Source organism: Hypanus sabinus, chromosome 11 (assembly GCF_030144855.1).
Source record: "Hypanus sabinus isolate sHypSab1 chromosome 11, sHypSab1.hap1, whole genome shotgun sequence".
NCBI lineage: Eukaryota > Metazoa > Chordata > Chondrichthyes > Myliobatiformes > Dasyatidae > Hypanus > Hypanus sabinus.
Window position 1 is genome coordinate 71,405,479 of NC_082716.1, and position 18,278 is coordinate 71,423,756.

Consider the following 18,278-nt stretch of genomic DNA (forward strand, 5'->3'; position numbering starts at 1 on the left):
CAAAATGCTTGCCAGGGTTTGGACGAGTCTTAACACAAGTTGGCTGGTATCCAAACATTGAACACACCAGGATGTCAGAAAATTCAATCTCACATCGAAGGGAAAGACAGAGGGCAAGATAAATACTGCTGTGTCACCCAGCAATTAACACACTGTTCACTAATCAAGAAACACAGGGGTGCAGTCATAATTTGGGCAGCCTAGTCTTCCTGGCTAATGACTACTATTATTATACAGGCTGGGAGGGGGGTGGCGGTGAAACTAGTACAAAGCAAATGTTCAGGAAGAAACACTTTTATTAGAAACTATGACTGTTCTCTTTAAAGAAAAATTAGGATTACTTGCATATCATCCTGTATTAAGAAAATGGTGGGCCCATTCCCTGAACTACAGCAATCAATTTAATATTTTTAGTAGAGGCTTGATACAAACTGAGTGGGGCTGCTAGATCCAGTTAGAGTACAGTTAATAACCTGACAAATACTAACAGTAGGTAATCTTTCCTCAAGTCTGTTCCAATGTTAAGTATGCTGTAACTGACAAGATCTACTTTTCCAGACAATCCACATATCCTTTGATCTCTAATTTCCAAAGAACAACTTTACTCAGCCTCTTCCCACTAGACCTCAGTCCCAACAATCAATCTGGTGAAGTTATGATTTTTTTAGATGTGGAGACCAAAGCTGTAAATAACTCCACATTGTCCCTTAATATAGTTAACCTGTTCTTATTCCCCTCCACAAACTTGCCGAGTTCCTCCAGTATTTTATGTTGTATTACTCAAGATTTCCAGTATTTGCAGACTCTCTTTTGTTTACATTTAATCTGCTAGCTCTTTGTATATTCACTTAATTGGACTATATATCATTACAGTTTCTGTGTCCTCTGCACAAATTCAAACTTGGATACATTACATTTAAGTCTATTCATCCAAGTTATGAATGCATCCTTCAAATGGTACAGCATCCACTGATCATTCTGGTACCAGATTCAGATTAATTTATCACATGTACATGCATGTGATAATGCATGATGTACATTAACATTCTTAGGTTGTGCTGGAGCAGACGGCAAGAATAACTACATATTCAACACCAACATAGCATGCCTAGAATACTCAGGAAAGCAAGCCCCTTTCTCCTTCCCATAAGACCATAAAAACATTGGAGCAGAATTAGGCCATACGGCCCACTGACTCTGCTTCGCCATTCCATCATGGCTGATTTATTATCCCTCTCATCCCCTTCTCCTGCTTTCTCCTCATAACCTTTGACACCCTTACAAATCAAGAACCTATCAACCTCTAATTCAAATAAACCCAATGACTTGACTTCCACAGGTGTCTTTGGCGGTGAATTCCACAGATCCATGACCTTCTGGTAAAGAAATTCCTTCTCATCTCTGTTCTAAAGCGATATTCTTTTATTTTCAGTTTCTGCCCTCTAGTCTGAGAACTCCCCACTATAGGAAACATCCTCTCTATGTCCACTGTATTTAGGTCTTTTAATATTCAATAGGTTTCAATGAATTCCACCCCCCCCCCCCCACAATTCTCCTGAACTCCAGTGAGTACATGCCCAGAGCCAAATGCTCCTCATATTAGCTCTTTCATTCCTGGGATCATTCTTATGAACCTCCTCTGGACCCTCTCCAATGTCAGCACTCCTTTCTTAAAGGGGCCCAAAAGAGCTCACAAAGTGCGGTCTGACAATGCCTTATAAAGCCTCAGCATTATAGCCTTGCTTTTATACTCTAATCCTCTCAGAATGAATGCTAACACTGCATTTGCCTTCCTTACCACAGATTTAACCTTTAAGGAAATCTGCATGAGGATTCCTAAGTCCCTTTGTACCTCAGATTTCTGAATTTGTTATTCACTTAGAAATAGTCCACACCTCTATTCCTTCTACTATGGTGCATGACATACAATTCCCAATAGTGTGTTCCATCTTCCACTTCTTTGCCCATTCTTCTACTATGTCCAAGTCCTGCAGACTCCCTGCTTCCTCAACACTACCTGCCCTTCATTATCAGCAAACTTGGCCGCAAAGCCATCAGTTCTGTCATCCAAATCCAAAGAAGTGGTCCCAACACTAACTCATGTGGCACACTACTAGTCATTGACAGTCAACAATATCATCAGCTCTTACTTTGTTTAGCAGTTTCATGTATGGCACCTTATCTAAGATCTTCTGAAAATCCAAGTAAGCAACACCCATTAATTTTCCTTTGTCTATCCTGTCTATTATTGCCTCAAAGAATTCCAGCAGATTTTGAAGTTCAAAGTAAATTTGAACCCTTAAGAAAACCATGCTGACTTTAGCCTATTTTATCATGTGTCCAAGTACCCTGAAATCTCATCCTCAATCTCACCAACCACTGAAGTCAGGCTAACTGGCCTATAATTTTCTATAATTCATCTATACAGACAGGGAAAGTCCCCCAACCTCATAACAGGCCCCCATGCCTCCATATTCCAGTCTCCAGTTTCTGGCCATCAGGTTTTGAATTCCAGACTTATGATTGACATTCAAGCTTTGAAGTTTGGTATTGACCCCCAGACTAGTTGATGACAGGACGCTAAACTCCTGCACCCAAACTCTGCATTTACTGCCTCACTGATCCTCATGCCTCCTGCTTGCGTGGACATCTGCTCCCGGGACCCACCAACCTGGGACAGCGAGGACAAACAAAAGAAAATCTGCAGATGCTGGAAATCCAAGCAACACACACAAAATGCTGGAAGAATGCAGCAGGCTAGGCAGCATCAATAGAATAGAGTACAGTCGCTGTTTCGGGCCAAGATGCTTTGGCAGGAGTGGAGAAAAAAGGCTGAGGAGTAGATTTAGAAGGTGGGAGGAGGGGAGAGAGAAACACAAGGTGATAGGTGAAACCTGAAAAGGGAGGGATGAAGTAAAGAGTTGGGAAGTTGATTGGTGAAAGAGACAGTAGGCCATAGAAGAAAGAAAAGGGGCGGGGGGAAGCACTAGTGGGAGGCAATGGGCTAGCAAGGAGATAAGGTGAGAGAAAGAAAGGGGGGTGGGAAATGTTGAAGAACAGGGGAGTGGGGGGCACTTCCAGAAGTTCAAGAAATTGACGTTCATGCCATCAAGTTGAAGTCTACCTAAATAGACTACAAGGTGTTGCTCCTCAACCTAACTGGATCTTCATCACGACAGCAGAGGATGCCATTGATAGACATATTGGAATGGCAATGGGAAGTGGAATTAAAATGGGTGGCCACTGAGAGAACCCCTTTTTGCTGGGGGACATAGCACACATGCTTGGTGAAGTGGTCTCCCAACCTAAGTTCGGTCTCTCCGTTGTACAGGAGGCCACACCAGTAGAACGGGACACAGTAAAGGACCCTAACAGATTCACAGGTGGAAGTGTTGCCTCACCTGGAAGAACTACCATTCAGGGCCTTAAATAGTCCTTCCAGGTGAGGCCACACTTAGGTCGGAGGCTCTTTACTTCATTCACCTCCCTCCTTTCAGGTTTCACCTGTCACCTTGTGTTTCTCTCTCCCTTCTTCCCAACTTTTAAATCTATTCCTCAGCTTTTTTTCTCCAGTCCTGCTGAAGGGTTTCAGGCTGAAACTTCGACTGTACTTTTTTCTATAGATGCTGCCTGGCCTGCTGAGTTCCTCCAGCATTTTGTATGCATTGCTTCGGCATCCAAGAATATCCTTTGGCACATATCTATATTGCTGGCCTTCAAGCACAAAGCGGAGGCCCAGACTGCAGATGTCCTTTGTCCCGTGTCCATGTCACTGGCCTTTGAACATGGAGAACAGTCCTAGACTATGGCCTGACCTTTAACTCCACATTCCTGTCCCTAAATCCTAATATGATCCCTAACACCCTAGCATTCAGCTTCCAAGAGGAAACGACTATCAGTTCATGCAAACACCATCATGCAAGCTAGCATTATCACCTTTTATTTTTGCTGTATCCTTGCATATTCCTATCCTTCCTTTCTTTCCAGTTCTTGATTTGTTTCATGCCATTGTTCCCCAGTCTTACCACTTACATAAACCTTGTGCAAATGTGTTTTCTAGATACCAATTTACTCTTTAAAGACCATGAGGTTTCTCATAGTCAAAACATATGCGGCTTTAAAAAAAGAGCTGAGTTGCATTCTTCAGTTTGTGCTATGCCCTCAAACGAATTTCACAATACCTAGAGAAAGAATATTCTATATGTTTGCAGCAATAGGACATCAATCATAATGAAAATTGTAGACATACTCACAACTTCTATTATTTTTTTCCTGATGCACCTATTTTGATTCAGAACAGATTTAATTTCTTTGAGTTAACATAGAATCCATATTCACCTGGTAAATTTTCCAACAAGCCTCAAGAGAGGTTTAATGATCATTTATAAATGCATACATCAATTGGAATTTGTTGAATGTAGTTTATAGTTTACACTCCATGTCACAAAATCTAAACACTTTTTTTTATTTAGCTTTGGGACTAGTAGAAGGTGGTTTAATGTGATTTCAGTGAGTATTGAAATCACAGTTACAACATCTTATGTAGAATCCAGGATTAACACCCAGTTTATAGATAGTCAAAAAACTTCAGCTTGTATTGACCCTGAGGGTACATTCAAAAGTGGTTTTGGCAAGATCCTGTGAGATACAAGTGGTGAAGTTCTTAACTCTTAGCAAAATGATATGTTTGCTTTACCAAAATTCGGAAACCCAATGACTGAAGGGAGGAAGTTATCAGATAATAATTGGAATCTGGGCCAGAATAATAGGCAACAAAAAAAAAAGCCTTCAGTAGAGCTATTTTCTAGAATTTAATTTTACCTGAGGATGAAGTATCTCATTCCAGAAACTGCCAGAATCTGTACGAACAGAATCTTAGAAAGATACTGCACAGGAAAAATCTCTTCAGCCATTGAATCCGCACCATCAATCACCCAGTTGCACTAATACAAAATTAATCAATTTTTAAAAATTCTCTTTCCTGGATCAACTCTGGCCAGATTCTATCACTTACCTAGATACCCAGGGTAATGTGGTTAATTAACCTAGCAACCTGCGTATCTTTGGGAAACTAGAGCTCCCAGAGTAAATATCCAAACTCCACATATTCAGCAGCCTTGGTCTATGGTGCTGTAAGGTAGTACCTCTATTGAAACTTACAAGTGTCAAACACTAAAAGTTAAGAAAAGTTATTTAAGTTCAAAGTAAAATTTATTATTAGTGTACATACATATCACCACATACAACCCTGAGATTCCTTCTCTGCGGGTATACTTACCAAGTCTATAGAACAGTAACTTTAAACAGAAAACATCAAGAACTGTAAACTGTAAACGAACTGTGCAAAACCAGATAAGTAAATAGCAACAACCATGAAATAACAAGGTAAAGAGTCCTTAAAATGAGACCATAAGTTATGAGAACACCAGAAGTAGAATGAGTGAAGTTATCCCTTTTTGTTCAGGAGCCTGATGGTTGAGAGGTTGTAACTGTTCTTGAACCTGGTGGTATAAGCCCTGAGCCTCCTGATGGCAGCAGTGAGAAAAGAGTATGGCCTGGATGGTGAGGATCTTTGACGATGGACGCTATTTTTCTAAGGCAATGTTTCATGCAGATATGCTCAATGATTGGCAGAGTTTTATCCATGATGTACTGCGCCAAATCTACTATGTTTGTAGGATTTTCTGCTCACATATTGGACATTGTTTGAAGAGAACAGAGGAAGTGTTATTTCCATAGACTACATCTTACCCACAGTATACAAAAAGTGAATTAAAAAAATATATAATCAGCATTCACTTTGATGGATACCAAATTCAAGGGTCCAATTTGCAGCTTCATTTTATTCATTACCGTCATTCTAGTGAACACCTGCATTATAGAAACTAAAAGAAATTGTTTTCCAGAAACAAAAAAATGGAACATAAATATACAAATCACTTTTGAAGAACAGTATCACCAAAAAAATAAAGAAAAAACACATTTATTTCACTGCTTTCTCAATATTATTACTGCATCTCAGGAAAATGCCATCACCATGTTAAGGTGCTTGTATTTTATCAGCTTACCTCATATAACAGACAACCTAGTGACCAGATGTCTGATTTGAAGTTGTATCCATTTTCGTGTATTCTCTCTGGGGACATGTAGTATGGCGTACCCACTGTAATGGAAAATAGTTTTACTTGTACACTATAAAATAAAATGCTTAAAAAGTTAATTCAAGCTTGGTGATTCCAATTATCTACCTCCTTATGCAAAAGCTACATTGCTCTGTGTCCCAAGTATATAAAAATACAGTACTGAAATATAGATATAATTAACTATTTCAGTGTTCGTTCTTACTATTTTTTCTGATGCATGAATTTTGATTCAGAATAGGTTAAATTTCTGTGGTTCAATATAGGATCCATATTCACCTGGTAAAATTCACCAGGTGTTGGATGGCTGCATGAACAGCTGGTGCATTCACAATTCTTGGGTATGTGACCACTGATGCCAGACAGGCAATCTCTGAAGAGAATTGATGATGGCTGGGGTCACTTGTCTTGCAAAGACACTGCCCAGAAGAAGTCAATGGCAAACCACTTTTGCAGAAAAATTTGCCAAAAACAATCACAGCCATAGCAAGACTATGATCGCCTCCATCATAAAATACAATAAATAATGAACGGATGAATGTTCTTATTAGCAGACAATTTTCCAGCTGTACACTCTTAGTCATCATTTTAAATGCACAAAAGAACAGAAATCAAACCATATGTTTATGTACTACAACATACAGGTTGCCAGAGCCGGTAATAAAATGATCCATTTAATGATCTTTAAATTGGAGTTCAAGGCTATTTGAAGAAGGTATGCATAGACTGAAGATGTTTTTTTTTGTAATTCAAATTTTTATTATTATTTATTCTTATTTTACAAAGCAGCACAGCATATCATAGAGCAGATACAGAAGATCTGTGATGCCTTCTACTGCATCTTTTTCTATTTTGGATTTCAAATGTTTAGAATCATTTTCTCCCTAGCTAAACAAACTTGAGTAAAAATACATTACCGCTTTGTTAGTAAGATTTACTGAACTGCAGGCATTTCTGAGAAAATTTATATTTAATTGTTGAAAATAATTTAGCAATATTCATTCACCCTAAGTAAAAGCGCCTTTGTAGCAATCCCTTTTACAATCCTACTGTATCATGCTCTGGTAAAGCAACTTGAATGCACAAGAACGTAAAAAGCTGTAGAGAGTAATGGACTCTGCCTAACATATAATGGATACATTGCCTCCCACCATTGATAATATCTATAGGAGGTGATGCCTCAAGAAGGCAACATCTATCAAAGTTACCCATAATCTGAGCCATGGCTTCTTTATACAGCGACCATCAAGTAGGAGGTACAGGCCAACTGGCAAAACCCTAATCTCTGCACTAAAATAGACTTCGCTTTTTTGTTCCAGTAAAACTTAAGTTTTAATTTAATATGTTTATTGTGAATATTACTTTTGAAATGCTATGTGTCTTTGATGATGTTGTTTATAAGATTTTCGTTGCATTTGTGCATATGAGATATGCACAATAAGATCAACTACAGACTAAAGAAGAAAGACAATGCATTGTTTTAAAATTATCTAATAATCTCCATTTCCTGTTTCTGCTAAAGAGCAAACTGTGGACTACAAATAACAAAATCAAGAGTGGGGTAAACAAAAAAAATCACAAAATAGAGTACATATACTGTAAAATCTTCATGTAACAATATAAAATCGCAGGATGGAGAGTACAGGTGAAAGAAATAATACTTATAGTAGGATTGAAGTCATGAAAGCTCAAATCACTTAATTTAGTTTAACAAAGTGATTTAATGTTTCATTCCTAATTCTGAGCACATATCAATGCTGCTTTTAAACAAAATATCTTCAACGACACTGTCTTTAAAGTTTAATTTCAAACTACAAGTCAGGTTGCTCACACTGTTGTTAATTTATCACCAATTATTCACTTTATCTATTGACTTTTCACTGTGAAAGTACTTAGCTCAATTCTATCTATACAATACCTATCACTTTCAAAAAAATGGCATGATCTGTGTGACTGTAATGTAGTAGTGGCTTATTTTTTTAAAGTTGTTTAGTCCTGCACATTTCAAATCATGAAATTCAGGAGCACCAGCAACAGAAATGATTTATCTGTAATAAAGATATCGAATCACATGTAAACAATTATTATGCATAAAATGTATTTAGCCCACTTAAGCAGCAAAGGATCAACAATAATCACTTTTGGTTATCATAAAATATGACACTAATAATTGGCAGCTAACAACATGCAGGCCTGTGGATGTGGAGAATTCACATGAGAATCCACAGGGGGCAGAGAAAACATTTCAGTATGCAGCTTCTCAGCTTATTGAAAGTCAAAATAATTCAAAACTAGCTTCAGAAATGTAAGATAGTCAAGCTGTTTGTTCTTCTATAAATCTGAAAAATTATGCTGCAATCAATTAAAATTTTAGATTAATTTCACAAGTATTAAGATTTAGTCAAAAACATTATATGAATGACAATACTATCATATACAGTTGCAAAAAAAGTTCATGAAACCTTTGCAATTACCGGTTTCCTGCATTAATTACTCATAAAATGCGGACTGATCTTCATCTAAGCCACAATAATAGACAAACACAATCTGCCTAAACTAAGAACACACAAACAATTGTACTTCTTCTTGTCAATACTGAGTACATCATTTAAACAATCACAGTCTACGCTCAAAACAGTCTGTGAACCTCTGAGGTAATGCCTTCCACAAGAGCTATATGGAGTCAGGAGTTCCAATCAATGAGTTGAAATTGGATGTGTGGGTTGCAGAAGTGCCCTGCCCTATATAAAAAATGACAAAGTCAGGATACTGACAGATCTTGCCCTTCTCAAGAAAGATCAGAATTAAAATCAGAATCAGGGTTATTATCACAGGCATGTGTCATGAAATTTGTTAAACTCAGCAGCAGGAGTTCAATGCAATACATAATATAGAAAAAAACCTAAAAAATAATACTAATAAGTAAATCAATTGCAGTATACGCATATTGAATAGATTAAAAATCATGAAAAAGCCGGAAATATATGCTAAAAAAGTGGGGTATTGTCCAAGGGTTCAATGTCTACTTAGGAAATGGACGGCAGAGGGGAAGAAGCTGTTCCTGAATCACTGAGTGTGTGCCTTCAGGCTTCTGTACATTCTACCTGATAGTTACAGTGAGAAAAGGGCATGCCCTGGGTGCTGGACATCCCTAATAATGTCCCTAATAGTGTCCTTTTCTGAGACACAGCATCTTGAGGATGTCCTGGGTACTTTGTAGGCTAGTACCCAAGATGGAACCGACTAAACTTACAACCTTCTGCAGCATCTTTCAGTCCTGTGCAGTAGCCCCCCACCTCATACTAAACAATGAAGCAATCTGTCAGAATGCTCTCCACAGTACATTCACAGTTTTGAGTGTATTTGTTGACATACCAAATCTCTTCAAACTCCTAATAAAGTATAGCCGCTGTCTTGCCTTCTTTATAACTGCAACGGTATGTTGAGGCAAGGTTAGATTCTCAGAGATCTTGACACCCAAGAACTTGAAACTGCTCACTCTCTTCACTTATCCCTCTATGAGGATTGGTATGTGTTCCTTCGTCTTACCCTTCCTGAAGTCCACAATCATCTCTTTCGTTTTACTGAGGTTGAATGCCAGGTTTTTGCTGCGACACCACTCCACTAGTTGGCATATCTCGCTTCTGTACATTGTCTCCATCTGAGATTCTACCAACAATGGTTGTATCATCAACAAATTTATAGATGGTATTTGAGCTATGCCTAGCCATACAGTCATGGGTATTGACAGAGTAGAGCAGTGGGCTAAGCACATACCCCTGAGGTGCACCAGTGTTGATTGTCAGCAAGGAGATGTTATCACTAATCTGCACAGATTGTGGTCTTCCAGTTAGGAAGTCAAGGATCCAATTGCAGAGGGAGGTAGCAAGGCTCAGGTTCTGCAACTTCTCAATCAGGATTGTAGGAATGATAGTATTAGATGCTGAGCTATAGTTGACGAACAGCATCCTGACATAGGTGTTTGTGTTGTCCATGTGGTCTAAAGCAGTATGAAGCGCCACTGAGATTGCATCTGCTGTTGTCCTATTGTGGCGATAGGCAAATTGCAATGGGGCCAGGTCCTTATTGAGGCACGAGTTCAGTCTAGTCATGACCAACCTCTCAAAGCATTTCATCATCGCAGATGTGAGTGCTACTGGGTGATAGTCATTAAAGCAGCTCACATCTGTTTATGTGCACCATGCCGCGATCAAAACAACTTTCAGAGGACCTTAGAAGAATTATAGAGATGCATGAAGCTGGAAAAGGCTACAAAAGCATTTCTAAAGAATTCAGAGTTCATCGGTCCACAGTAAAATAAATTGTCTACAAAGAAATTCAGTACTGTTGCTACTCTCTCTAGGAGTGAGTATCCTGCAAAAATCAAAACAACAGCACAATGTGCAATGCTGAAGGAAGTGAAAAAGAACTGAATTGTATCAAGACATTTTACAGCAGAATGTCAAGGTAGCAGTCCATCACCTGAAGCTAAATAAAATTGAATGATGCAATCAGACTATGATTTGAAACACAAGAGTGAAATACAAGAGTAAATCAACAACAGAATGGTTTAAAAAGAAGAAACTTTTTGTTTTGGAATGGCCAAGTCAGAATCCAGAGCTTAACTCAATTGAGATGCTGTGGCATGACCTGAAGAAGGCTGATCATGCAAGTGTCCCAGAATATTGATGAACTGAAGTAGTTTTGTATGGAGGAATAATCTAAGATTCCTCCTCACCATTGTGCAAGTCTGATCAACAGACACAGGAAACGTATGATAGTGATTATTGCTGCTAAAGGAGATTCTACCAGTTATTAAATATAAGGGTTCACATACTTTTTCTAGCCTGGATTGTGAATGATTAAACAATGTATTCAATACAGACATGAAAAGTACAATTGTTTGTGTTAAGAGCAAACACGAGGAAATCCGCAGGTGCTGAAAATTCAAACAACAACACACACAAAATGCTGGTAGAACACAGCAGGCTAGGCAGCATCTATAGGGAGAAGCACTGTCAACGTTTCGGGCCGAGACCCTTCGTCAGGACTAACCAAAAGGAAAGATAGTAAGAGATTTGAAAGAGAAATTGTTTGTGTTATTTGTTTAGGAGATTGTGTTTGTCTATTATTTTGACTTGGATGAAGATCAGACCACATTTTATGAGTAATTAATGTAGAAAATCAGGTAATTGCAAAGGATTCACAAACTTTTTCTTGCAACTGTATTACCTTTATCTTTAGATTACACAATGTCTTAGCCACAGCATCATAGAGTTTTACAACTTGTAACAGATGCTTCAGCACAGCTCATCCATACTGATAGTGATCCCTATCGGCACTAATCACATTTGCCTACTTTAGGCCTGTAACCCTCTATTCCTGTCCTTCCCAAGTACCTGTTCAAATATCTTTTAACCACCAATTGCATTTCCCTCTAATACTTCCACTGGCACCTCATTCCATATAATCACCACCTTACGGTATGATACTTGCCCCTCAAAATTTGCCTCTTCTTCTAAGTTGCAGAAGTATTTCAATAGCTACTCTTTATCTGTAACTGAAAAAGTAACTTATTTTCAGACAATTGCACTCTTAGTACTCACAAATAATATAACAATAGCCAATAATGTTCTATTATTCAAGAAGGGAACTAAGGATAATCCGGAAAACTGTAGATCGGTGAGTCTTAAATCAGTGGGAGGGAAGTTATTGGAGAGAATTCTTAGGAATAGGGTTTATGAGCTTTTGGAAAACCATGACTTAGACAGCATAGCTTTGTGCAGTGCAAGTTACGTCTTACTAACTTGATAGAGTTAATTGACAAGATGACAAGTGTGAGTGATGTAGGCAGAGCTCTGGATGTTGTTTACATGGATTTTGGTAAGGCCTTTGACAAGGTCCCTCATGGGAGGCTAATCCAAAAGATAAAGATGTATGGAATCCATGGTGAATTGACTGTTTGGATTCAGAATTGACTTGCCCAAAGAAGACATTAGTGGTTGAAGGGACTTACTCTAGCTGGAGGTCTGTGAGTAGTGGTGTCCTCCAAGGATCTATATTGGGATCTCTGCTGTTTGTGATGTATATAAATGAGCTGAATAAACATGTAGATGAGTGGGTTAGTATGTTTGCAGATGATACAAAAATTAGTGGTGGTGTGGATCGTGCAGAGAACTGGCAAGGAATACAGTGGGATATAGATCAGTTGCAGATGTGGGCAGAGAAGTGGCAGATAGAGTTTAACCCAGCCAAATCCAATTCAATTGAAGATCCAGTTCAAACCAAATCATCAAGTTTGCTGATGATGCAACTGTGGTTGGCCTCATCAATAATAAGACAGCGTACAGAGAGGGGTGGAGCAGCTGATAGAATGGTGCAACCACATCTTAAGTCTCAACGTGGATAAGACCAAAGAGATGTCTGTGGACCTTAGGAAGGTGCAGACTGACCACTCCTCACTGTACATACACGCCTTCTCCATGGGGAGAATTAACAGCACCAAATTTCTAGGGGTGTACATAATGGACAATCTCACCTCGTCCCTCAACATCACCATTTTGGTCAAGAAAGTACAGCAGTGTCACCTCCTGAGGAGATTGAGGCGAGTGAAGCTCCCCTCCCCCTCAACCACTAACCATTCATTCTAACCAATTTTTACAGAAGCACCATGGAGAGTGTCCTGAACAGCTGCACCACTATCTGGCATGAAAATTATAAGGCATCTGACTGCAAGTCCCTACACAAAGGATTGTGAGGACTGCTGAGAAGATTGTCACCGAGTCTCTCTTCCATCCATCAGAGAGACTTATCAGGAGCGCCATGTACACAGGTCCCTTAGCATTATCAACGATCCCTCCCATCCATCCAACAATCTCTTTGAACCCCTACCATCAGGCAGGAGGTACCATAGCATTAGGGCAAGAACTCTTAGAATGGGAATTAGCTTCTTCCGCCTGGCTGTAAGACTACCAAACTCATTGCCAACACCCAGGTCTCGTCACGTATGAAGCATTATCCTGTTTATGTTTTGGGCTGAGACCCATCATCAGAGCTAGAAAAAAAATATGCAAAGTCAAAGGAAGGTGAGGGGGAGGGGAGGAAGAATTACAAGATGTTAGGTAATAGGTGAAACCAAGAGAGGGTGAGGGATGAAATAAAAGAGTTGGAAAGTTGATTGGTGAAAGAGATAAAGGGCTGGAGAAGGTGGGATCTGATAGGAGAAGGTAGAAGACCATGGAAAAAAGGAAAAGGGTGGAGCAGCAGAGATAGATGATGGGCAGGTAAGGAGACAAGGTGCGAGAGGGAAATAGGAATGGGGAATGGTGAGGCCAACTACTGGAAGTTCAAGAAATCAATATTCATGCCATCAGGTTGGAGGCTACCCAAAGAGAATACAAGGTGTTTCTCCTCCAGCCTGAGTGTGGTCTCATCATGGTAGTAGGAGGCCGTGGACTGATATGTCGAAATGGGAATGAGAAGTAGAGTTGAAATGTGTAGCCACTGGAAGATCCCACTTTTTTGGCTTACTCTGACTTCTCATCTATTTTTCCAGCTGATAAAAGGTCTTGGCCCGAGATGTTGACTGCTTTCTCTTTTTCATTGATGTTGCATGGCCCCCGCTGAGATCTTTCAAGCATTTTGTGTTTGCTACTTGGATTCCCAGCATCTGCAGATTTTCTTATGCTTATTATACTGTTTACTACTTAAACTTGTGTTGCAATGTTGCAAATGCAAATTATTATTTGTTAATTTATTTGTGGCACAGGTATGGTAAGTAGACAGTATCTTTTTTTTTCAGGGTTGAAATGTCTGGTACCAGACAGCATATTCTGCCCCACTGATGTACTGACTGAATATATACTGTTAGGATGAAACTTCCTTACTTCCAGAAATGCGGAAACAATTGTGGCTGTGAACTAGGGCAAACTAAAAATGGGATAAACACATTGCAGTATAGTTAGGAAAATGCATTAGTATGATTCTGCAGTTTAACAGTTCTTTCTGAAGAGCAGAGTGCAAACCTTTGGAAGCCAAAGCAACTAATCTTGCCCTTTATATAACAAAAAGTGACTGAAATGAAATGGATCTTCAAGTCAAACATCTGAAAAAATGTACTCTACTCATGCCCAAACTGAATGGCTAATCGTAAAAAATTGTTGGCCAACTTCTATCAATGTGTGATAGAGGGCATGCTAACATACGGAATGACAGTATGGTACTCTAACTGCAGCAAGACAGATCAGAAAGCACTCTAATAAGCTCAGAATAGCTCCGCACATCTTTAGGAATCAACTACTGCACCAACTACCAAACAATCTACAACTCTCGATGCCTACCTCATGCTCATAAAATCATTATAGACCCATCCCATCCTGAACACTGCTTGGTAATCTCATGCCATCTGGTAGAAGATACAGAAACATCTTAGCCAAGACAGTAAGAATGAAAAACAACTTATTCCTGAGGTCTGTTGTGCAGTTGAATAGTGCTGCACACCAGATTGCCAATGGCGTTTGAATGTTGTGGACTACCAAAAGCCATTTGTTGCATGTAAGTATAGGATTTTTTTTTACAATTAAGCCATACTACGTGTACTGTAAGTATCTGTTTTTGCACAGACTGTTGCACCACAATCTCATTGTTTTAAGCAATGACAATGAAGTTCTATTCTATACTATCTGAACAGAAGTATTTAATAGAGATAAGTACTTCCAATTTAGTTCCAATTAATTTTAAAATTATGGCTTCAATCATGTGTGCCATTTGTTAATTGTCACTGTATATCCAATTACATTGTGTCATCTTTCTGAAGCAACCTTTTCCAAGAGTGTTAATTTAAGAGACTTTGCTTCCTCGTGGAAATTGCCTGATATGTTTGTTGATTCTACTTCTGTTAAGAATTGCCCAGATTGCATTCTTAATTGGTGACACAGATTATTTTCAATTAGCAGTAGTGTCTTCTCTTATAAAGCAAAACAGGGTTTTGATAAATTCTAAACTGAAGTTAGATAAAAACTGTTTAGATTACAAGATGAAGGAGCTCCTAGCAGAGCAGGTAAGCAGTTAAGTGACAGAAATTCTGTTAACGTAACCCTTAAAGACTTGCATCATTCCATTCTCTGCACTAAACCAGACCATTGAAACGGACATGGTATCAACCTGTAATGCAATGAATAAGTGAATGTAGCTTTTGACTGCTATGCCATATATAAAAGTAAGAGTCAAGGATTTGTAATTGCTTTTAATAACTTTTAGAACCATTCTCAAAATGGATGCCTAAAATATAGTAACTGTGACAGAGGCGTGGGGTGACATGAGTGCAAACACACACCTAGACCTGAGACACCAAGCAAGGTCATTTGTTTCCAAACAATGGGTTTGTTGATTATTACAGAATGTCCCTCTGGTGCTTCCCCTCTCTCTTCCCCTTTTCCCAACCATAATTCCCCTTTTCCTGCCCCCTTCCCACTCTAAGTCCACAATAGAGAGTTATATAAGAATTAAACTTAGCATCACTCACATATGTCATGAAATATGATTTTCTTTTGTGGCAGCAATACAATAAAAAATAATAATACATAAAATACATTTTTATATACAAGTCCAGGTTAAAGATTGGGACAGACCAGGTCAGAGGGAATCCAAAGAAATTTTTTATTACACTGTAAATTCATGTATATGGGATCAGAAAAGTTTGTTGGTTAAATCAGCACTGAGTTTTCAGCTAATGAGAGAAGGTGTTCTGGAACCTTTCAGATCTGGTTTCTACTTTATTTTGGTTCATACATTTATGATTGGAAGTCAGAGAATAACAGTTTAGAGTGAAGAAATTGGGTAAATCACCACCCAAACTAGAATTCCCAACCTGGAGAAAATAGTTACACAGTGATTGTTTTTACAAATAAAAGGTTTGGGATAGAGTGTGTCTGTTGGGGGGAGGGGGTGAGGGTATTTGCAGACAGTGTTTACTGAGGCATAGTCAAAGAAGAAATTATTTTTGAGATTGTAATTGGTGTAAATTTTTATTTTCATTTAGCTAGTTCTGTTAATGTAATTCCCTGGGATCATTAAACAAGAATAGCCTCAGAAACATCCCCCAAGATCTGCCACATAGATCTCACACAAGGATCAGCAGTCATCATACCTAGGCCTGTACCACCACTTTTAGTGTTGAGTGCTGCCGTGCACACTCACTTAAACATTGACTCCACTGACTCTCTCACCTGTATTGATTGTCTTCGAGACACCAAGAACAAAAATTGCAGAAAGCAATGGTACCCAAAGATCACAGCTTCAAGACAAGGTGATTTGTGTAATGTCTGCAGTGTCTGAATCAGTGAGCAGAGAATGGAGGAAAGAAGGTGAGTGTGGTGGATTTCCTGCAGAGGTTTTAAGGGATTAAGCATACCATACCAGTGAAGGAGAGGTACCTGTTTAATATACCCCAGTCTCATGATTGGAGCAGCACCTCCCCACTCTAGGTGCAAGATGCAGCACAGTAGCCCCTCCATCTTAGCTATGACACTGTGAGCTATTGTGGCATTCAGTGCACAAATTTCATTGAAGAATGCTGTCTAAGGAAGGATAGCAGCAAGCTCTCAACAGGAGCCACAAGGTACTATTATGAGCAAAAATAAAACAATTTAACAACCGTAAAAAAGATTTACATAGGTTATGACATCTATCACCCTCGACTTCTGCCCCTCTCAATCTGAAATGAATGCGCTGAATTGCTGAATTCCTTTTGAAAATGACTGCTATTAATAATTTCTTTTCCACAATTTAGTTGATCTGGTTCAAGATTCAGTCACAGATTTTTCAAAGACAAGTGACTGTAGATACTGGAATCTGTAACAAATTTATGAAGTGCACCCTACAATTCTCTCAATATGTTAGTTCATTCCCCTTAAAAGATCTTCTTAACTTGTTATTATAGGTATTATAACTACCCACTAAATACTTAACTTTTGCAAGCTTATTAGGAAAGAGAAGTGTGCAACTGATTAGTTGATTCTTTCAGGAGAACCAAACCCAGCTCAAGGAACTAAATGGCATATACTTAATTTTCACATTATGAGGCCATCTACTGGTCCATGCTGCCTCCCAGTAAACCAATCCCATCAAGTTCTATTCCAGTTTACCCTGTTGTCCTATAATTTATTCTCTCTCTTACATACCCATCAAAGCCCCTTTAACTCTTTTTGCCACTTAGCTATACTATGGGCTAATTTACAGCAGGCAATTAACTTATCAGCATATGAGGTGGGAGAAACCAGAGCTTCCACAATCACATAGAGAATGTGCAAACACTGACTGCAGCAGAGACAGGAACAAATCCTGATTCTTGGGCCTATAAGACTGTAGCACCAACTGGTGTGCACCATCTAGTACTGTATGATCCCCTTCATTTAATCAAAGGAAATGGTTTGTATTTCTAAGCCAATACCAAAAAAATCAAACTTTGGACCTTCAAAGAGACCCTGGATGATGGTGATCACTATTCCTTCTAAGCTGCTCAAGTATGTGACTGTGCATCAACTGAAATGTTCCCATGCAGATAGTCTTTGTTGCACTGTATTGCATTATACCCTTCAATTAATAAATAAATAAATAAAATCAAAAGTATGTGATTTTTCAATTCTCATTCCAAATATTCATAGTATGCATATTACAAAAAAATATTTGAAGTGTCATGCAGTTTTCAGGCCTGGTAAAAATTTCCTTCTCAAAGCAATGGTTGGTCTACACCACTGTAAAAAAATTAGAGGGAACATTGATGGTAATTCTCCTAGTTGTAGTTACCAGAGACATTTCTGTTCACTTGATTAGGGATTTTAATGGAAACTCCAAAGCATCTCATTTTCAAAGCAATTGTAAATAAACCATGTCTAAAACCATGTATTGCAGTTATCCAGTTCAAAATCCACAGCTTTATGAGAAAAATCAAAGATACACTTACATGCAACAAAAATATTCATTCAAATAAAAGGGCATTTTGAGAACAAGGATCTCTAAAATGCTGTTTTGAGGCCCAAGTGATCCAACATCCTACAATTCCCATGTGGATCAGTACTGCAGAAAGCTGTTTGTGAGCTCCATCTTTAATCAATAGCATAGCTATCACCAAGTTCCTTG

The 18,278-nt window shown here is 38.7% G+C and overlaps 1 protein-coding gene across 6 annotated transcripts in view; it reads right to left on the reverse strand.

Moving 5' to 3' along the window:
* nek7 (NIMA-related kinase 7) overlaps positions 1-18,278 on the reverse strand; it is a 240,360-nt gene that overhangs the window by 20,153 nt on the left and 201,929 nt on the right. For all 6 annotated transcript variants that reach the window (XM_059984695.1, XM_059984697.1, XM_059984696.1 and 3 more), the window contains one exon: positions 6,069-6,163. In XM_059984695.1, coding sequence (XP_059840678.1) covers positions 6,069-6,163 — 95 coding nt within the window. The remainder of the gene's footprint in view (positions 1-6,068; positions 6,164-18,278) is intronic.